Below are 20,541 nucleotides of genomic sequence, written 5' to 3' on the forward strand. Positions count from 1 at the left end.
GCTAAAAGCACCAAAAGCTGAAGCTGAAGCCCAAACAAACAGGGTCTAGATCATGTCGACTGAGTTCTAGTCAGACCCAAATTCTATTCTCTAAACCTTTGTCGAGATGATGGTGCTTGAGCCCCACGGCGGCGCAGATGCAACTATGAAAGGACAGGTTGACCATGTGCCATCTAAAAGGAAAAAAGAAGAAAAATTGTATCGGTACAAATCAGAAAGGAATAATAAAATTAAATGCTAAAGAAAAATAAGGGTTCTAGTAATAATACTTGAACCGTCCCAATAGATGCCTTCAGTAATAATGAATTAATAACAGATTCTGCCAAAAAAAAAGATGCTGAATCAAAAGTATAAAACAGTGCCAATGATTAAATAATAGGTTGTGCCCATATGAATTTCTAAATTGTTTCTCCATGATTGTGCGACGGACCAAGCCACCTAAATGGCTTGCCAGAACGCCAACCGCGAGAAAACTTTCATAGATGTGTGTCACCACCGGCGGCGGAGTTGTAAACGCGAAATAAACCCATGTTGCCGGGGACAACAATTTCCGAACTATTACTCAGACTGTAACATCATATTAATGAAAGCTATCACGGCTTAAAAGTCAATTACCTGAATGATTACATGATACTACTAAATGCAATAAACAAATACCAGTCTGCTCCATCGACAAAGTAAGTCTAAAAAAAAAGACGTGCTAAAAAGCTAGCACGAGAGCTAGGTGATGATTTGTCTTAAGTAAAATACTAGTTCGTATATGTTTTGCCCAGGCTCGAGGAGGAGGCTGGCTCCGCCACTATTTACATCGGCCACAGCCCAGCCACGAGGAGTCGATCTAGGACAACTCGGTCAAGGCCGATGCAGCAGTATATGAAACTTGGTCCGAGCGAGCTCTGCCGGCGCTGGAACGCGGGCGGCGTTCGGTCCGTGGCCACGACCGGCATTGGACGCGCCCACGCGCGGCATGGCGCGGCGCGGCGACCTCGCCGGAGACTAAACGGCGGCGGGGATAGCGCGGGGGCCGTGGAGGGGATCGCCGTGTAGCCGACGCCGGAGTTGGGGAAGAAGAAGTAGCCGACGCCGGAGTCGCGGTTCTCGTCTGGGCTCCCGTCGTCTTCTCCACACCTTCGCGGCGGCACTACGAGTGTAGGTGGCGGTTGCGAGGTGGAGCGTGGACGAAGTCCTCGCCGGACTCGGTGGGCGGCGGCGTTAATGGCGTGCGGTGGGGGCCGGGGCGGCGGCGTGGCCGCGGGACGGGGAAGGAAGGGCGTGCGGTTGTGGGGCGGCAGCGTGGCCGCGGGAGGGGGAAAGAGAGCGGCAGTGCCCTCTTTTAAGGTGGCCGGGCCGGGGTCACGCTCAGGCAAATGTTGCCGGCTACAGCCGTGCGCGGCAATCTTTAGAAAGTTGTGCTGTTGGCAGGCTCCGGGCTGTTCTAGATGGGACTAAACCATAATTTTTCTTCTTTTGCAGTAGGGCACCCCCAAAACTCTCTTGGTGTTATATTTGCTATTCGGATGTTCAAATGAAAGGGTCTACTGCTGCATTGAAACAAGGTCCCTTTGCCTACTTGCCGAGAACTGCAGGATAAATTCTGGTCGAACCGGTGGTTTTGTTTCGAACGAGGAACATAGGAAAAGAAAATACAGGAATCTTTCTTATAAATTACTACTCCTTTCAATTCATATTAATTATCGAAATATTCCACGTATATAGACGTCTAGTTTTAAGAACACGGAATGGACCGAGCAGCCAACTGAACCGGAAAAAATTCTGGTCGAACCGGTTTGGTTTTGTTTCGAACGAGGAACATAGGAAAAGAAAATACAGGAATTTTTCTTATAAACTACTACTCCCTCCAATCCATATTAATTGTCGAAATATTACATGTATATAGACGTTTTTTATGCATAAATACATACATATTTGGTCAAATTTGAGACAATTAATATGGATAGGAGGGAGTACTTTTTTAGGAATTTTTCAAACGGGGCCTATGTTCCAAACGGTCACCAAGAAAAAAATTCTTCATTTATCATTCCTATGTTTTCCATCTGCATTCCTATCATATTACTGTGTGTTGAATTCCTTTGTTCCAAACGGGGCCTAAAATGTTAGGGAAGGAAGCCAGTGAAGGGGCGCGTAGAGATAAACAAAAAAACTTTTCCTACGCGAACTCCCAAGATCTAGCCGAGGTAGAAGGCCACGAGGATTACCACTAGACGCGCAGTTGCGGATTATTGATGCGGCGCCTTGATGCAGTGCAGTCCCTCGATCCGATCCAGCCGATCCAATCCCGCGATCGTCGAAGTGCTGAACGTACAGCACCTCTGCCGGTATCCACACGTGCGAGGAGGAGCTCCGGCGGCGGACTGCTAGATCCGGTGCGACGGTTGAACTGAATCGGGCTAGGGTTCTCAACGCATGAGAGTGGAAAAAACCGTGCCCTTTAGGCATCCCACGCCCCTGCTTATATATCGAGTGGAAGTGGGCTCCAAGCCTTGTGGCCCATCCACCCTGCGAGTCCAACTCGCATTGTCAGCCCAATTCCAGTTCGGGTCCAACCCGACCAAATACTTGCTCCCGCTCTTAAGTGTGTGACCCCACAGGCTCATGGCGACTTGGACACGATTGGAGTCCGACTCACAATCGATCAATCGGTAGCGGCTCCTAGCAGAACGTGCCGACTCCCAAGTACCATCGAGTCATGACGACGTACCTTCCAATGTGACATACGTCTTAGTCCCTTTTTGCCTCACGATATACCTTGTCGAACTATAGGCGATTAATCGTCATCCCTTTAATAGTTCAACTCTCTTCTCGATCTGTGATATACGATTCATCCGACTAACTCTTAGTCGATCAACCCGGTTAACAATTAACCAAGTCGCGCATGGCCATGCTTCCCGAATCATATCACTCGAGAGGGCCCAGAGAATATCTCTCCAGTCGGAGGGGCAAAATCCCATCTTGGTTATCCACATCACACAGCTTGATTCTCAGTCAACCCGAACTCTGCCTTTATAACTGCCCTGTTACGGAACAACGTTTGACAGAACCTAAGTTGGTGATCCACAACTCGGATTGTGCGATAACCTCAGGTCTAAGGATTACATTGATTGAGACATGCAAATGACGACCTACTCGTTGCATCTCAATATGGGTCAGTCCGACTCGCTAAACTCTTTAGCCGAGTCCGTGTAAGCTGGAATGACATCACCATGCCCATGACAAGTGGAACCGAGTCATCAGCCAACTTTCACATTAGTCTAGGTTATGTGTCCAGCACAACCTCAATGACTAAGGACAATTTAGTATGAACAACATGAATACATAGTTCCACAATCAAATCACATATTCAATGATACATATCAGATGTTCAAACAAGGACAACTCAATAATATTTATGAATACATTGGGAATTACATCATACATGATTGCCTCTAGGGCATATTCCCAACAGTCTCCCACTTGCACTAGAGTCAATCATCTTGACATCATATGTCTAGACATCTAATGCCCATACCTCTCATGTGCGCCTCATGCTTAGGCTGTGGTAGCGCCTTTGTCAACGGATCTGCAATGTTTGCATCCGTGTGTACCTTGCATAACTTGATATCACCTTGTTCGACGAACTGGCGAATGAGGTGGTAACGCATGAGTATATGTTTGTTCTTCTGGTGTTGTCTAGGTTCCTTGGCTTGTGCGATAGCACCATTGTTGTCACAATATACGTCCAATGAATTGGACGCGCCCTGAACCACACCAAGATCAATCAGGAGATTCCTGATCCAAACGGCTTCCTTTGCTGCCTCCGAGGCAGCAATATACTCAGCCTCTGTTGTAGACGCAGACACAGTATCTTGCTTGGAACTCTTCCAGCTCACAGCCCCTCCGTTCATCACGAACACATATCCAGATTGCGAACGAGAATCATCTGAGTCGGTGAGATAACTCGCATCCGTGTAACCCTTTACACTGAGTTCATCCTCACCTCCATAAACTAGGAACATGTCCTTAGTCCTTCTCAAGTACTTAAGGATGTTTTTAACTGCTACCCAGTGGCTTTCGCCAGGGTCAGCCTGGTATCTGCTTGTTGCACTTAGAGCATAGGAAACATCAGGCCTAGTACAAATCATGGCATACATGATGGATCCGACTGCCGAAGCATACGGGATCGCACTCATCCGATTTCGCTCATCAGTTGTCGAAGGACACTGAGTCTTGCTAAGCTTTACACCATGGGACATCGGTAAGAATCCCTTCTTAGACGATTCCATGTTGAATTTCTTCAACACTTTGTCCAAATATGTACTTTGACTCAATCCAATGAGCCGCCTAGATCTATCTCTATAGATCCTGATTCCCAGTATGTAAGTTGCCTCACCCAAATCTTTCATTGCGAAACTCCTTTCCAATGATTCTTTGGTTTCTTGCAACATCAAGACATCATTTCCCATCAATAATATGTCGTCCACATATAAGATTAGAAAATTTACTTTGCTCCCACTAAACTTCTTGTACAAACAAGAATCATGATCGCTCTTGATGAAGCCAAAAGATTTGACTACCTCATCAAAGCGAATGTTCCAACTCCGAGATGCTTGCTTCAGTCCATAAATGGATTTCTGAAGTTTGCATACCTTGTCAGCGTTAGCCGGATCGACAAAACCTTCGGGCTGTATCATATACACGTCCTCAGTTAAATTTCCATTGAGGAAAGCCGTCTTGACATCCATCTGCCATATCTCATAGTCGAAATAGGCTGCTATAGCTAACATGATCCGAACCGACTTAAGCATCGCTACGGGCGAGAAGGTCTCGTCGTAGTCAACTCCTTGAACCTGTCGGAACCCCTTCGCGACAAGCCGTGCTTTATAGACAGAAACATTTCCATCCATGTCAGTTTTCTTCTTAAAGACCCATTTGCTCTCGACGGGTCTTGCACCGTTTGGCAGATCAACCAAGGTCCAAACTTGATTTTCATCCATGGACTTTAACTCAGATCTCATGGCTCCAAGCCATGACTCAGAATCAGATCCCACCATCGCTTCCGAATAAGTTGTCGGCTCATCACTGTCTAACAGTAATACTTCACGAGCACTTTGCAATCTAGCAGATCTCCGTGGTTCTGGTGCTTTTACCGGCATAGATACCACGACCGGCTCAGCCTCTAAGACTGTAGCTGACTCGCCTCTAGCAGGTTCCTCCCGAATTTCTTCGAGTTGCACTGTGCTCCCACTGACTCCCCGACTGAGAAACTCTTTCTCAAGGAAGACACCGTTCCGAGCGACAAACACTTTGCCCTCTTCTCGGTTGTAGAAGTAGTACCCTAAGGTTTCCCTTGGATACCCCACGAAAATACACTTATCCGACTTGGCCGTGAGCTTGTCCGACTGAAGTCGCTTGACGAATGCTTCACAGCCCCAAATCTTAAGAAAAGACAAACTCGGCCTTTTGCCAGTCCACATCTCATGCGGTGTCTTCTCTACCGATTTCGATGGTACTCTGTTTAGTGTGAACGCTGCAGTTTCTAGACAATATCCCCAAAATGACAAAGGTAGATCTGTTCGACTCATCATTGATCGTACCATGTCCAACAAGGTCCGATTCCGCCGTTCTGATACACCGTTCCTCTGCGGCGTACCCGGTGGAGTAAGCTGAGGAACTATTCCACAACTCTTTAGATGGTCATCAAACTCATGGCTCATGTACTCGCCTCCACGGTCCGACCGTAGAAACTTTATTTTCTTGCCGAGTTGATTTTGTACCTCACTCTGGAATTCCTTGAATTTCTCAAAGGCTTCCGACTTGTGTTTCATTAAATAGACATATCCATATCTACTCAAATCATCAGTGAAGGTAATGAAGTACTCATAACCACCTCTGGCTGTCGTGCTCATTGGGCCACATACATCACTATGTATTAGATCCAACAAGTCAGACGCCCTTTCACAACTCCTTGCAAAAGGCGTCTTGGTCATTTTGCCGAGTAGGCATGACTCGCATGTCTCGAACGACTCCAAGTCGAACGAAGTTAAAAGTCCATCATCATGGAGCTTCTTCATGCGCTTCCAACTTATATGACCAAGCCGACAGTGCCAAAAGTAAGTCATATTCAGATCATTTGGTTTTAACCTTTTCACATTTATGTTATAGACTGATTCACTATCAAGATTCAAAATAAATAACCCGTCCAGGACGGGTGCAAAGCCGTGAAACATATCTTTCAAATATAAAGAACAACCATTATTCTTAATATTCGACTCATAACCTTGTCTCATTAAACATGAGGCAGAAATAATGTTTCGACTAAGCACTGGAACATAATAACAATTATTCAGCTCCATTAAGAATCCTGAAGGTAAATGAAGTTGCATCGTGCCGACTTCCAACGCAGCGACTCTCGCTTTGTTGCCGACTCGAATATCAACCTCGCCTCTTGCCACGCTCCTAGTTCTTACCAGCCCCTGCAACGAGTTGCAGATGTGAATTACTGATCCGGTATCATATACCCATGAACTGTTAGGTGCATCAGCAAGATAAATGTCTATAACATTACAAACAAGCGTACCTGAGTTAGAAGTCCCACTTCCACTCTTGGCTTTGTCAGCCAAAAACTTGCTGCAGTTCCTCTTCCAGTGCCCATCCGTCTTGCAATAGAAGCAAGTGGATCCAGCTGCAGGAGATGGCTTAGTCCCTGAGGCAGCGCTCGGGACAGAGTCCTGAGTTTTGCCTCCTGACTTAGCCTTCTTCTTCTTAGTCCAAGAACCCTTCTTGAACTTAGCCTTATTCTGCACCATCAACACTTGACTGGTGCCTTTCTTGAGATCAGCCTCTGCTGTCTTGCGCATCCCATGTAGTTCAGTGAGCTTCTTATCCATACCATGCATGTGATAGTTCGAGATGAACGGAGCATATGCACTAGGAAGAGAGTTCAGAACTATATCTGTAGCGAACTCATCGCTTATGGGAAAACCCAGCCTATCCAAAGACTGCACGTAACCAGTCATCTTGATCACGTGCGGACTCAGTGGATCGCCGTCTTTGAGCTTACAGCCAAGCAAAGCTTGAGAGACTTGATACCTCTCGGTCTTTGCCTGAGCCTGGAACATACTTTTGAGGCTTTCGATCATATCGTAGGCCTCAACATTCTCGAACTGCTGCTGCAAGTCCGGTTCCATGTGTGCAAGCATAAGACAGCTAATTTCCGTAGACTCATCTCTAGCCTTACGGTGGGCATTCATGACAGCGACTGTCGCATCTTCATCAGGCTCATCTGGGAGTGGAGTGTCTAGAACATGGTCCTTCTTTTCTTGCTTGAGGACTATCCTCAGATTACGATACCAGTTGGTGAAATTAGTTCCATTAAGTTTATCTTTCTCTAGGATCGACCTCAACGCAAAAGTGGACAAATGAGGAAGGTTGCTAGGTGCCATTGATCTACAACAGAAAATATGCAAAACACTTAAGACATGTATTCATAAAAGAGCAGGAATATTAAACGCTTTAATACTTATGCTCCCACTAGAACCAACATCTCTCCGATGGTTACTAAGTGATTCAGGATCCTAAATAAGCAAAACGACTAGTGAGCTTTAGCATCACCGCTAGCCGCCAAGTGATCTGGGTAGGCAACACCTTGCCAATCGCATCTCATACGACTCCTGTTAGTCGGGTGGCATCACATGCCTCGGCTCCCGACCTACCTCGCCCCGAGCCCCACAACCGTTGTGATGGACTCGTCTAGCTTACCAAGTGCTTCCGCTGTAAGAGTCCGACTCAAACCCACCTAGTTGGAAAGAATTGGTAGCACCTCAATTTCATGAGCCCACTACCAAGAATGTCCAACTTGTGATGGTGCAGCACTTGGCGGGGCGACCGACTAGACCTTCTTTGAGAGATTTAAACTACCAACTATCTAATAGAGGTAAAACTGAGACATAACAATAACACAAATAAAGCAATTATAATGTGAAATGGTATGGCTCTCTTCATGGTGATCTCCATCTCCACAAAGCTTGTAAGTAGACTCGTGCCAATTCTTGTCACGTGCCGCCTTACTCCATGTCGCCGACTTGTACATCGGATTGCATGTCCTCCAGGTTCTCCAAGTAGCTACACTAGCTAGTGAACGGAAATTACATGGAAAATTCGACACGCAGGTCGTTATACAATAAATGACAGCACCTAGGCTCCAGCCGGCTGACAAAAAACGTGACACGCAGATCACGTATGGATTACATCTGCATTCCGGTCATGGATTTCTTCATCGGATAAAACAATTTTACCCAGATCCGATCTGTGTTCCGATTCGACCAAACTCTTTGATCTTCGATCACCGCAACTGGATTTACGTGTCACAGTATACCCCGATGGCGGAAACCGACCGGTAGGGGTATGTCGTTCCACGACCTTAGCAGTATGATCACGGACAACAGATCATCCATATCCCCGAGTATGATTGATCCAATCAACCTTGTACAAAACCGATCTATCTCATAGACCGACCACCAAAACAGCAACTAGATCCAATCTAATGCCTACTGCATATCACATATGCGCGATCAAGGGCCTAAAACCAGAAGCTACCGCTCTGATACCACTGAAGGGGCGCGTAGAGATAAACAAAAAAACTTTTCCTACGCGAACTCCCAAGATCTAGCCGAGGTAGAAGGCCACGAGGATTACCACTAGACGCGCAGTTGCGGATTATTGATGCGGCGCCTTGATGCAGTGCAGTCCCTCGATCCGATCCAGCCGATCCAATCCCGCGATCGTCGAAGTGCTGAACGTACAGCACCTCTGCCGGTATCCACACGTGCGAGGAGGAGCTCCGGCGGCGGACTGCTAGATCCGGTGCGACGGTTGAACTGAATCGGGCTAGGGTTCTCAACGCATGAGAGTGGAAAAAACCGTGCCCTTTAGGCATCCCACGCCCCTGCTTATATATCGAGTGGAAGTGGGCTCCAAGCCTTGTGGCCCATCCACCCTGCGAGTCCAACTCGCATTGTCAGCCCAATTCCAGTTCGGGTCCAACCCGACCAAATACTTGCTCCCGCTCTTAAGTGTGTGACCCCACAGGCTCATGGCGACTTGGACACGATTGGAGTCCGACTCACAATCGATCAATCGGTAGCGGCTCCTAGCAGAACGTGCCGACTCCCAAGTACCATCGAGTCATGACGACGTACCTTCCAATGTGACATACGTCTTAGTCCCTTTTTGCCTCACGATATACCTTGTCGAACTATAGGCGATTAATCGTCATCCCTTTAATAGTTCAACTCTCTTCTCGATCTGTGATATACGATTCATCCGACTAACTCTTAGTCGATCAACCCGGTTAACAATTAACCAAGTCGCGCATGGCCATGCTTCCCGAATCATATCACTCGAGAGGGCCCAGAGAATATCTCTCCAGTCGGAGGGGCAAAATCCCATCTTGGTTATCCACATCACACAGCTTGATTCTCAGTCAACCCGAACTCTGCCTTTATAACTGCCCTGTTACGGAACAACGTTTGACAGAACCTAAGTTGGTGATCCACAACTCGGATTGTGCGATAACCTCAGGTCTAAGGATTACATTGATTGAGACATGCAAATGACGACCTACTCGTTGCATCTCAATATGGGTCAGTCCGACTCGCTAAACTCTTTAGCCGAGTCCGTGTAAGCTGGAATGACATCACCATGCCCATGACAAGTGGAACCGAGTCATCAGCCAACTTTCACATTAGTCTAGGTTATGTGTCCAGCACAACCTCAATGACTAAGGACAATTTAGTATGAACAACATGAATACATAGTTCCACAATCAAATCACATATTCAATGATACATATCAGATGTTCAAACAAGGACAACTCAATAATATTTATGAATACATTGGGAATTACATCATACATGATTGCCTCTAGGGCATATTCCCAACAGCCAGTTTCCATCCGGTCGTGCTACGATCACATGGACTTTTGCCACGACAACTTTCATGCTGAAGCATCTGACTGCACTGGTGGAAAGTGGTGCAAGGACCTCTGTAGGCTTCAAGATGATGCACTACAATGGCTGTGCAAGGGCGTTGAATGACCACTTTAAGCAAACCTTGTATGGACCACAGATAAGCAACCATTATAGGACCGTTAAGAAGAAATTTCTGAAGATTAAGAAGATCACGGATGACTGCTCAGGGGCTGGATGGGATGATGATACATGCACTCTAAGGATGCGCCATGACATGGCTTTGAAGTACATCGATGTATATGTTCTTTCAAGTACATTGTTTCTTGCTGTTCTTTGCTTTTGTAATTTTGATATGTATTCCTTGTTGTTCCTCGTTTTCGTATTTTTTATATACATTCCTTGTTGTTCCTAGTTTTTTTTATATGCATTCCTTGTTGTTCCTATTTTTTAATTTTGATTACTACGACGGTTCTGCACCTATATTTTGATTCTAGTTCTTGACATTTTAGCTATTTTTATTTTATCTTATAGGTCATTTCTGGTAAACTAGTAAAAACTGACTACCGGATGTGTGATTTCCCATGTAAAAGTAAGGTGCAGTGTAGTTCTTTTGATGTCCAAATTTTTGAGGTGTTTAGCCCCAAACAAGAAGTAGAATAGAGGAACCCATAACAAACGTTTTTGAGGTTTTGTTTCTTGACTGTATATGTTGTTCCATTTGTTCTGGGGTTCTATGGAATGAAGTATTGTATGAAACTAGATGGGATGCATGTATTGATTCTTAGACTTGCTGGATCTAGCAGCATGTACTTCGTTCCATGTACTTGGCAGCTTCTTTTTTCTTAATGTGGGATTGTTTTTCTTTTCCTCCGTTGGAAGCGGGCCTGATCGAGTTTTTCTCACCGGGCAACGACTTAGTTTAAGCTGACCGATCCAGATTCTGTTTCTCCCCCGATGCATATCCCATCCCTTTCACTCTGGGGCTATATATAGGCCAGTCACTACCGATCGGATGGAATCAACAACACACGCAAGCGAATCTCTTACTTCTCATTCTTCTTCTAAGCGAACTTGCAAAAAAGGAGGGGGAAATGGCTAGCCCTACTGCTACTACGCTTTGCTTCCTCGTCGTCGGCGTGCTTGCGCTTCTGGCAAGCCCTGCTCTAGCAGGTACTTTTATCACCGCTCCACCCGTTTCTTGATTCTTGTCGAAATATTACATGTATCTAGATATTTTTTAGGAATAGATACATCCAGTTTTGGTCAAATTTGAGACAAGAATTATGTAACCTTTATAACGAGTAGATGATTATTTCCTTCTTGGTCGAAGAAAACAATATATGCGTGCGTCCTAATTATTTAAGAAACCTATTATCTAGTCATGGTTATATGATCGCCGAGTACTTATTATCCGTGTTGTGTGTTTCAGAGTTCGATTGCGAGCCCAAGGGTCCGAGCTTTTGCGCGGCCAGGTCGACGGTGGGGGACGACCGGCTGCAGGCGGCGCTGGACTACGCGTGCGGCCACGGCGCCGACTGCAGCGCCATCCAGCCCGGGGCGCCATGCTTCGACCCGAACACCAAGACCGCGCACGCCTCCTACGCCTTCAACGACTACTACCAGCGCCACGGCCGCACCCCGTCCGCCTGCGACTTCGCCGGTGCCGGCTTCATCGTCCACACCGGACCCGAGCCAGGCATGCATCTATGCTTCCACTTTATTTACCACTGATGATACATGCTACTCCCGCCGATTCTAAATTGTTGTCGTTGTTTGATCGGAGGGAGTACTTCCCATTTTTTTTTGCTAGATGCATACTAGTGTGTACTATTGTTGGTAGTGTGTCGTCTTTTAATTACGGCATGTTAATTAATTCAGAGATGCATGATGCGTAATTAAGTTGTGTGCTTAACCCATAATATGTTTTCTATATATATATATGCAGATATATGCGAGCATATCAGGTTCAAGTCCCTGATCTGCATGAGGTGGGCGTGCAAGCTGGAGTGCGTGGACAATAACCCCACCAAGATCATCGAGGGTGCCTACTGTACTCACAAGAAGGGCCTCCGCTATTGCAACTGTAAAGTGTGTGTCAAGGCTCCACCTGCTCATGTATAGTTCGAATTCGGTGTGTGGCCTGTCACACTTTTCCGATTTTAGGTAGTCGTTCTGCTGTCCCAACAGTCTCGTTGGATTAGAATTTTGTTTTCTTTGTGATAAACTTAGGTAGCGATTCTGTTTGGAAGGACAGGCTAGCTAGCTTGGATAATAAAATTTCCATTTTCTAGAATGCAAGACAAGTACATACTACTCATAGATGCATAATCATCAAGTCAGAATATTTCCAATGTATGTTACAAATTGCAACATCGTCTGGGTACATATTTGCATCTTAACTCTAAAAAGAATTACACTGGGACGTTTTCACTGCAATTTTCTTGGGAACAAACTAATCAAAACCCTGAAAACGGGACTAGGAGTAGCATACTGCTGAATTCCAAATGCTCTGTAGGTTCGAACAATTGCAAATGCTGCATGTAGTTGATTTATGTCATCTTATCGTGTTTGAGCTCGAACAACATATCTTGTCAGCCAGAGTTAGCCACAGGGCAGAGTAGCATACTGCTGAATGCCTGAATTGCAAATGCTCTCTAGGTACGAACAATTGCAAATGCTGCAGTTACTGAACTCTGAACACGTACAGGACTGGGAACTGGATCCAGACGTAGAAATCCCAAATTCCCCCTTTTCTTCTCGCGACACCAAAATCGCCGCCGCTCGCTCCGGCCGTCGACCGGACCGCGCCTCCACGCCCCCGTCCCCTCGGGACTTCGCCGACGGCGCCAAATACAGAACGTGTTCTCCGCAACCTCAAACCATGCCGTGCCCCCTCCCAAGTCCTAGCCCGGCTGCAGCTGTGCGGAACACCGCCGAGCCTCCTCGCCGGCCTTGCCAGTGTCACGGACGGCCGCGGAGGTTGCAGAGCCCGCCGTGGGCGCCTCATCGTTCACAGCGGCACGGCAACGCTGAGAAATTTCATCCCAACTGTACGTTTCTCTCCTTGCATCTGCTGCTGCTGCTGCTGCACTCTTCTCGGATCTGTTGGTGCATCGATCCGCTAATTTCGTTCCTAGCGATCTTTGACCTGTCTGTTGCTCGACATACTCTCGTGAATCCACCAGTTTACTGAGAATGCCCAGTTGTATTAATATGTCATAGCAAACAAATGCCAACACTTTCAATGGCTGTCGGTTTCGCACATAGCGATTTACTCTGAAGAAGTACTCTGAAGAAGTGAAACCAAATATATTCGTTTGTTGATACGTTAGTTGACTACAAAGGCTCGACAACATACATCGTCGTGGCTTCAGTTTACCCCGAGACAAACAAGGCAGACAGAGAGAAAAAGCAGAAAGGTGCCGTCTTTCTATCCTCTGCTTCTCCTCTCCCTTCGATTGCTCATCTGCTGCAGCTTTGAACCACATAATTCGTTTCTTGAGTCCGTTGATAGTTGATTCCTTCCACTCTTAGCTTTTATCCTGAAAACTGTTGCTATCCTTCTACTTATTTCTGTTCCTCTTAGCAGTTTCCATCCAAGAGGTAGTTAAGAGATGTGAAGTGTGAAGTGTGGACGCCGTAGTAGATGAGAAACACACCAATGGCAATTAGTTAATGTACACCAGGAGACTACAACAACAACTACACATCTTTATATTAATAATAACAAGTGTTCATGCATGCATGGATGCATTACAAAATAAAAGTGCTCTATTATGTACAACCAAAATCATTGATACAGACACCATTAACGCAATCATCATGGATGCAGCTAGCGGGCGATTGACGTTTACTGGAGAAGAGAAAAAATTCCCGAGAAACATTTTACTGACCTGATTTCCTTATTTTGGAGGCTTGAAGTAGGGATAGACTGTAAAAGTGGTCTGCAGAATGGTCATTCCGAGCAGGAGCACAGCAGCCACGACGGACATTGCCACCCAAGGGTTGCTGAAGTAGTTTCGCACAAGCTGGGCACGCCACTTATGCAGCCTGGAGCCACTGTATTTATTGACCTCGAGCATGAGATCTTTCAGGTAGTTTTTGTTGGACCAGAGCACCTGCGAGCAGATCCTGTTGAAGAAGCGGCTGGCGTCGCTCTCACCATTGATCTGGTTGACAAGGATCCCACGCAGGTGCAGGATCCGCATGTCCTCAGGCGTGTTGATTAGGCAGTCCATGAAGATGGCATAGGTAGAGATGTCATACCGGGTGCCTGGGTATGTCTGCTCGAAGGCGATCAGGTTCCGGAACAACTTGTCGCTGGAGTCATAGAGCTGCAGCGGCGGGATCTCAAGGACACCGCTGTGGATGTCGAAGTTGATGTCCAGGAAGCTTGTGGTGTCTTTTCTCTTTTTGAACCTGACCCCAGCCTCCTCCAGCTCCTTGGCACACGGTATCCACTGTGGGGAAACATCAATTTCAACAGCAGGACCATTGTCCTGCTTATTGCTGTCGTGGTCACTCAGGTTGGGTTTTGGTTTGGGGAGTAGGGAGAGGTACAAGAGATGTAGTAGGTGGTGTACATTGTGGAAATCAATTTCTTTAGCTTCACGTTGTGGCATCTGTGGACAGAGAGAGTGGAAAAGCTGGAGGCTGCCCTTCACCAGGACCTGGGCATCGTCTTTGTCAGTAGTACTCTGGAGATGCTCAAAGATATTAAGCAGCACGGAGAAAGGTATCTGATTCTCAAGTAGCAGTAGGTCACTTGCCACTAACTGCCACACCCAGACTCTGCCGAAAACCTGAGTCCAGTCATCATCATTATCCTTTTCGAGTCGTTGTTGTTGTTGACCACCCTGAGCTTCCCTCTCCGCGATGCGTGCGTACTTCATCAAGCGGTGGAGGATGAAACAGCCGTCGAGTAGCATCTTGAGTGCCAGGCCATCGCTGCAGGCCGGCTCGATTTCTTCGGAGTAGGACGCTCGAATCACTGGCTCCAGACGCTTCATGCTCTTCAACAACAGCTTTAGCTGCCCTGAATCTGTGCTAGTACTGCATCTTAAGTGCCCGGAAGACTTAGGCCGGCTCAAGAGCAACTGCCGCACACAGCACCATTTGTAGTTCTCGAGCTGCTGCACCGTGCTGCTCCAACCGTCAGTATATTTAAAGGGGCCTATGCGAACAGCGACCGGCTCGTAGCCTTCCTCCTCATACCCCTTTTTAAGTTCCCTGGGAACCTTGTAGATGGTGGGCCGTGTCTTTCTGTAGTCACCTCTTGTAGGAACTGCGTCTTCCAATCTCCTGGACGTCCTCTCAAAAAATTCTTCAGATACAACAACGGGTTTGTTTTCTGATGATGAAAGACCCGTGCAAAGAATTTGTGTCAAATATATACAGTATGTACGAATGAAGGAATGAATGAATGAATAGGTTACAGTATTTTAAAATTGCACTATACTTTTAGAGATAAGTCCACTTTACCCCCATGAACTGTCCTAGGGTTCACATTACAGCCCCAAATTTTGATTTGGTTCAAATGTTTTTTCTCCCTCCTTGCTGCCATGTTGTCTCTTTTATCTCTCCTCACATCTTGGTTGGTTCAAATTTTATCTCATGCGATGCAATGTAGGATAACTAGCCATATGTTTACTTGGAAGAAAAATTGTGTCATTCATATTAATAGTTGGTCTACTAGACTGCTGCTACTAGTTCATGATCATGATTTCTGTTCTGTCTTCTCATATATTCTTTTTAAGTATCAATGCATGTGCACATGTGTCTTTGTGGGGTGGCTACTGGCTGGTGGGAGCGGGGTATGAACATGTGAGCGTGCATACAGCCATACATGTTAGCATGTGTGTGTTTCAACACATAGTTTCATCTACTGAAATTATAGCAAAATCATCTATAGGTTCTCTGTCCTGTGTTTCTGTTGTAATTCTTTTGATGTAACTACACAGCATAGGTAACTTTTGAACTACTGGATTAAACTTCTTTTTTTGCGGTTATACTAGATGGAAGTTATAATGCTGATCTGTATGCATGGAAGTAAGTTAATCATTTCAAGATTTTCTTATCCATAAGAAATTATCTTTTCCTCATTTGTGCACTGCAAGAACTCCTATTGCAGTTGGTAACCATGAATTGTATTAGATGTAGTTATTACTAGATTTGGTAGGTTTATAAAAAAACGAATTAAACAACACATCGCTAGTTTTACTAGATTTTGTCTGGGTAGCTGAAATTTTGGTTGTGACTTTGGTGTGCATGTTGCAGTTTTTATCTGGTTCTGCTCCTATGGTACCAGGATGTTCATAGCATAAATTGATGATGGTATTCATCGCTCGGTATTTTTTTGAACTTTCTGCAAGTAAGATATATGCCATGTTCCTTGTTACAATGTTCAAGTAAGGCAGTCAAACCGACGGATCACTGGTGCATCTTTTATTCCTATAGGATGTAACTAATGCTGGATTAGAAGTAACTTCCTACTCATGATTGAGTTTCCAAGATGTAACTCTTTACTTGTCACGAGATGCAATTCTTAGATTTCCTTGGATGGATCTTTCCGCCTCATACTTACAGTTTAGCAATGACACCCTGTCTGAGTGTTATATTACTTATCACTAGATCTAACTACTATTCGCAGGATGTGTCTTTCCGCCTCTTTGTGTCTAATACTTACATTTAGCAACAGCACCTTGTCCGTGTGTTAAATATTCTTTTTATCAACCATATTGTTCATCATGAGTAAATGGTAAACTTTTTTTTTTGAAAGGAAGTAAATGGCAACCTCGTAGCTTGCAACTCTACCTGTTGTAGCTTGCGCAAATTGTCCTTCACTGGTTTTCTCATTGATTAGCTCATTCGTTCCATCTTGTACAACTGGATCTTCCCCAAAAGGACAATTAAGGTCGAAAGGAGCAGGGGTACAGTTAAGGTCAATATCTCTACAGAGTAAACAAACCACGTTAAATTGCAGACATAGATTCAATCAAGATGTAGAAACTGATGAGAATTTCCTTCTAATCGAATGACGGAAACGACCGTCCTTTCCCCAAAAAAAAAGAAACTGATGAGAATCAATTTATTATAAAGAGACTGTTGCTGTACTATGTTTCTGAAACTTCTATTGTTCTATAAATTAGACATCATCATAACACTCCTCTGTTTTATTTTCAGAAACAGGATGGCATCAGCTTGAACCCGATGTAATAAACGGTCTAGCAACAAGGGAAAATAACACCACAGCAATCGATATTGCCTTTGCTCAATGCATGCTTGGGTACGAGGAAGTCTGAACCTACTGCAAACCCACTAGTTTACAAACGCACAGAGGATTATCATGGATTTTTTCAAAATGCACAGTATTATCATGGATATTTTTCTTGTTTTCCCTCCGCTGGTGGGGCATGTGTTTTTCTGAAGCAAAGCGTCCATTTCTTTTGCCTTGTCACTTGTATCGATATGCACAATTAATTTTCTGAATGCATTGAGATTTGAGAGAGATGTGTAACTACAGTTTGTTTTACTAGCAATTCTAAAAGCATATAGTTGTGTCCTAACAACAGTTTTTGGGACCCAATCTAAGTGATAACCACAACATCCAGTTTTTTCCAGGTCAATGGGATTTTTCTAGGCTAGAGGGAGAAAAGTTTTCAGGTACCTGTGAAGTGCTTTCTTCTTGCTTGGTGACAGATACCGGAGGTGTTGATCAGATCCTTCAGTTCTGGGTAGATGTTGGGGGGAGGACCTGTTCCTTGGAGTTGTTCCTGGATGTAATCCTGTCGTGAAGACCTGTTTATGGAGCTCTGAAGGCGGCTTGAGACGGTAAGAAGAATCCCGAGCAAGATCGGGTGGGGATACTGCACAAGGTTTGTGTTCAATCACATTACGATATGAACTCTTTGTCTTTACTAAAGAGAATGATATACTTTTCTCTACTACTCCCTCGGTTCCATATTAATTGGTGCTGATTTAGTACAAGGAACGGAGAGAGTACTTAATATAGGATGGAGGGAGTAGTAGATAGCAATATACTCCTGATAATGATACAGACCTGGACTTGGCACGTGGAGCGCATAAGAGGCGGCAACTTCAATATCAGAAGGCCCAGTGGACTCGTTCACGCAGCTGGCGCCACTCATAAGTTCGTCCAATCGATTTTCTTTTTCCATTTTCCGTATCTCGTCCCATGAATATATGTATTTAGGGGTAATGGATGCTTCTGATCTGTGAAATTATGAAATCAATGCCGGGAGCGTCTTAGATGCTTGGTGATTTCAGGATTATGGAAAACAACAAGCTTGACAGAAATTAATCACACGGACATATGGATATATACTCCGGCCATGCACAAGAAATTAGTACTAGCTGATTACTAACCTTGATTGGCTTTGGCTTTCCAGATCGCTCATGGTGACGCCGGAGCCTGGAGGAGAAGAGAGCAAAGCTGCAAATGCATAGTTTCATTTGTGTGATGAGCACTGACTTATGTGCTACTCCAGCGTTGTTAGCGCAGGACAGATCAATGAATGAATTGGAGGCAAATGTAGGTAGCATTGACTCATATCTTTCTGGCTGTCTTGTCTCATCCTTAATGGAGCTGTCCTCTCGTGAGAAGGAAATGACTTGTGCAAGTCCATCGATACACAGTCCTTTGTGTTCCCACTACTGATATCTGGCTTGACCCAGGATTTGAAGGGCTTAATTTTAACTGCTGAAAAGAATAATTGATAAATGCCCAAAATGCATCATGTATATTTTGATATGATTGTATATTCAGTAGTGCTTGTACACACCCAAAGACATAGCAGAATTTAAATTTTGTCATAAATCACGATTAATTTCATGTTTTGCCTTTGTCGGCATGCAGATGATATAACAGCAAGACACGATCGAATTTATGTCGAATGTGACATGCATGTGCCAGGGTACCGAATAAATATATGCGACATTTGTTTCATACTAGTACAAGAATTATTGGGCGGCACCGACAGGCGTGCTTTTAAAGTTGTCTCCTTCCGTGTTTCCTCGGACCTATTAGTTCCCCCCTGTGAAAGGACAAGTGTGGTGTCGCTTGACATGGCCAAGAACATCTCCACCATTTCAATCTGACAGACAAATTTTGATTGAATATTCACTAGAGTATATGAAACAGAAATTGTGCAAAATGTGAATTAATGTGTGCACAAAGATCTTTATTATTATCTACAGAAAGGTTCAATCCAGTCGGAGCTACTGGTCAAAAGATACATGGCTTGGAATTTTGCTACTCAATACAGTGTATACTGGATACCAAATTCAACTGATGATGTGCTAGTGAAGATGAACTAACATATGTGCAACAAGTAGTCTGGAAAGTAGACCTACACCCATTCTTTTAAACACAAAAAGAATTGGCTTCATCTAAGCTACGGATCAACAGATATGAGTCTCCGAAGGTGGCTAATCAAATTAAAGAGTTCTGCGAATACATATTTCAACTGAATATGTACTGATGTGGATGGACTGAATCATGTGCATAAAGTGATCTATCTTGCCTAGATTGATTTGATATACACAGATCACAAAAAATCTTCTAAATATGTTGTACGGTTCAAAAGATATACGCTCCAGCAGATGATTAGTCTAAACTGCTGCTGCTGAAAGTTTCTTACCCGAAAATAGCAAGAAGTTTTGTGGGATTTAATGGGGTGGTTCCCATGGCTGCAAATGTGCGTGCGTTTCTGGAACGAGAGAACGAAGGAGGGAGACGAAGCGAAGGGTCCTGCTGGGCTGGGCGCTCGGGAGAAGATGGGCCAGAAGAATAGAGGCTTCGGCCCAGGAAAAGGAAAAAAAAGGAGAAAGAGGAGGTGGCCTGCGGCTGGGCTATGGAAGAGAGAATGCGGCCCAAGAAGGAAAAGAAAAGAGAAAGGGGAGATGGGCTGGTCCGCCAGGGAAAGAACTGGGCTGGTCTGGCCTGGCCCAAACGAAACAGAGAGAGGGGAGGCAGACCGAGCTGGCTAGGGAAAGATGGGCTTCGGCCCGGGGATGGCTTTGGGTTTTTCCAGCCTTTTCAAATACAAACGAATAACAGATCCAAATATGGCTTTATAAACATCATATGAACTCCAAACAATTTCAGTAAATCAAAATAAGTGTTGCGGGTTTGGGAAATATAGTAATAACTGACAGCTATTAGTTAGCAATAACTAAAGGATACTCGTGTAAGTTCAAATTTGACGGATGCATTGCTATTTTAGGATTTATGGATGAACTTCCATCAATAGAATACACTCTTATATATCCTATAGCTAAATACCAATGTGTTGTTACGAATTAAACAAATCATACTAATTATTATAGAAACATAGAATAAAAATTTAATCCAACACTATATACTATATTAGTGGCACTTGCTTTTAATCTTATGCCGACTTTTGACAAGCATTACCACCATCTGAGTCTTTGCAATAGATGATTGTTTGCATCGCAAGGAGGGTAAGAAGTTTTTTTATGACAATTAATAATAGGGGGAGACGAAGGACTGCCACCGCCCCACCTCCAACTGACACTTTTTATAGTAGGAGCGAAG

At 44.8% G+C, this 20,541-nt stretch overlaps 2 protein-coding genes and 1 long non-coding RNA gene across 11 annotated transcripts; 2 read left to right on the plus strand and 1 right to left on the minus strand.

The window, feature by feature from the left end:
• The first annotated feature begins 11,000 nt into the window (after positions 1–11,000).
• LOC100823015 (glucan endo-1,3-beta-glucosidase 7) lies at positions 11,001–12,320 on the plus strand. Its single transcript, XM_003579178.4, has 3 exons — positions 11,001–11,135; positions 11,395–11,661; positions 11,911–12,320. Exons 1-3 carry the CDS (start codon positions 11,057–11,059, stop codon positions 12,084–12,086), a joined length of 522 nt encoding a protein of 173 aa, XP_003579226.1. The 5' UTR covers positions 11,001–11,056; the 3' UTR covers positions 12,087–12,320.
• A 282-nt stretch (positions 12,321–12,602) lies between these two features.
• LOC106866827 lies at positions 12,603–18,822 on the plus strand. Of its 5 annotated transcripts, none has more exons than XR_001407765.2 (4): positions 12,640–13,015; positions 17,148–17,839; positions 17,947–18,114; positions 18,374–18,822. It is a non-coding gene; the product is annotated as an uncharacterized LOC106866827 (long non-coding RNA). The 5 variants fall into 5 exon arrangements; XR_002966132.1 differs by having other exon boundaries at positions 17,148–17,250; positions 17,576–18,114; XR_002966133.1 differs by lacking the exon at positions 12,640–13,015 and adding an exon at positions 12,603–12,623 and having other exon boundaries at positions 17,148–18,114.
• Positions 13,151–18,556, minus strand: LOC100832193 (UPF0481 protein At3g47200). Of its 5 annotated transcripts, XM_024463052.1 has the most exons (6): positions 18,374–18,556; positions 17,947–18,114; positions 17,632–17,839; positions 16,779–16,915; positions 13,859–15,315; positions 13,151–13,538 (listed from the first exon to the last, which is right to left on the minus strand). In XM_024463052.1, exons 1-5 carry the CDS (start codon positions 18,525–18,527, stop codon positions 13,868–13,870), a joined length of 2,115 nt encoding a protein of 704 aa, XP_024318820.1. In that variant the 5' UTR covers positions 18,528–18,556; the 3' UTR covers positions 13,151–13,538; positions 13,859–13,867. The 5 variants fall into 5 exon arrangements, with proteins under 5 accessions (XP_024318820.1, XP_024318822.1, XP_024318819.1 ...); XM_024463054.1 differs by having other exon boundaries at positions 13,256–15,315; positions 17,632–17,830; positions 18,025–18,114; XM_024463051.1 differs by having other exon boundaries at positions 13,256–15,315.
• Positions 18,823–20,541: the final 1,719 nt, after the last annotated feature.

Source organism: Brachypodium distachyon, chromosome 4 (genome assembly GCF_000005505.3).
Source record: "Brachypodium distachyon strain Bd21 chromosome 4, Brachypodium_distachyon_v3.0, whole genome shotgun sequence".
Classification (NCBI taxonomy): Eukaryota; Viridiplantae; Streptophyta; class Magnoliopsida; order Poales; family Poaceae; genus Brachypodium; species Brachypodium distachyon.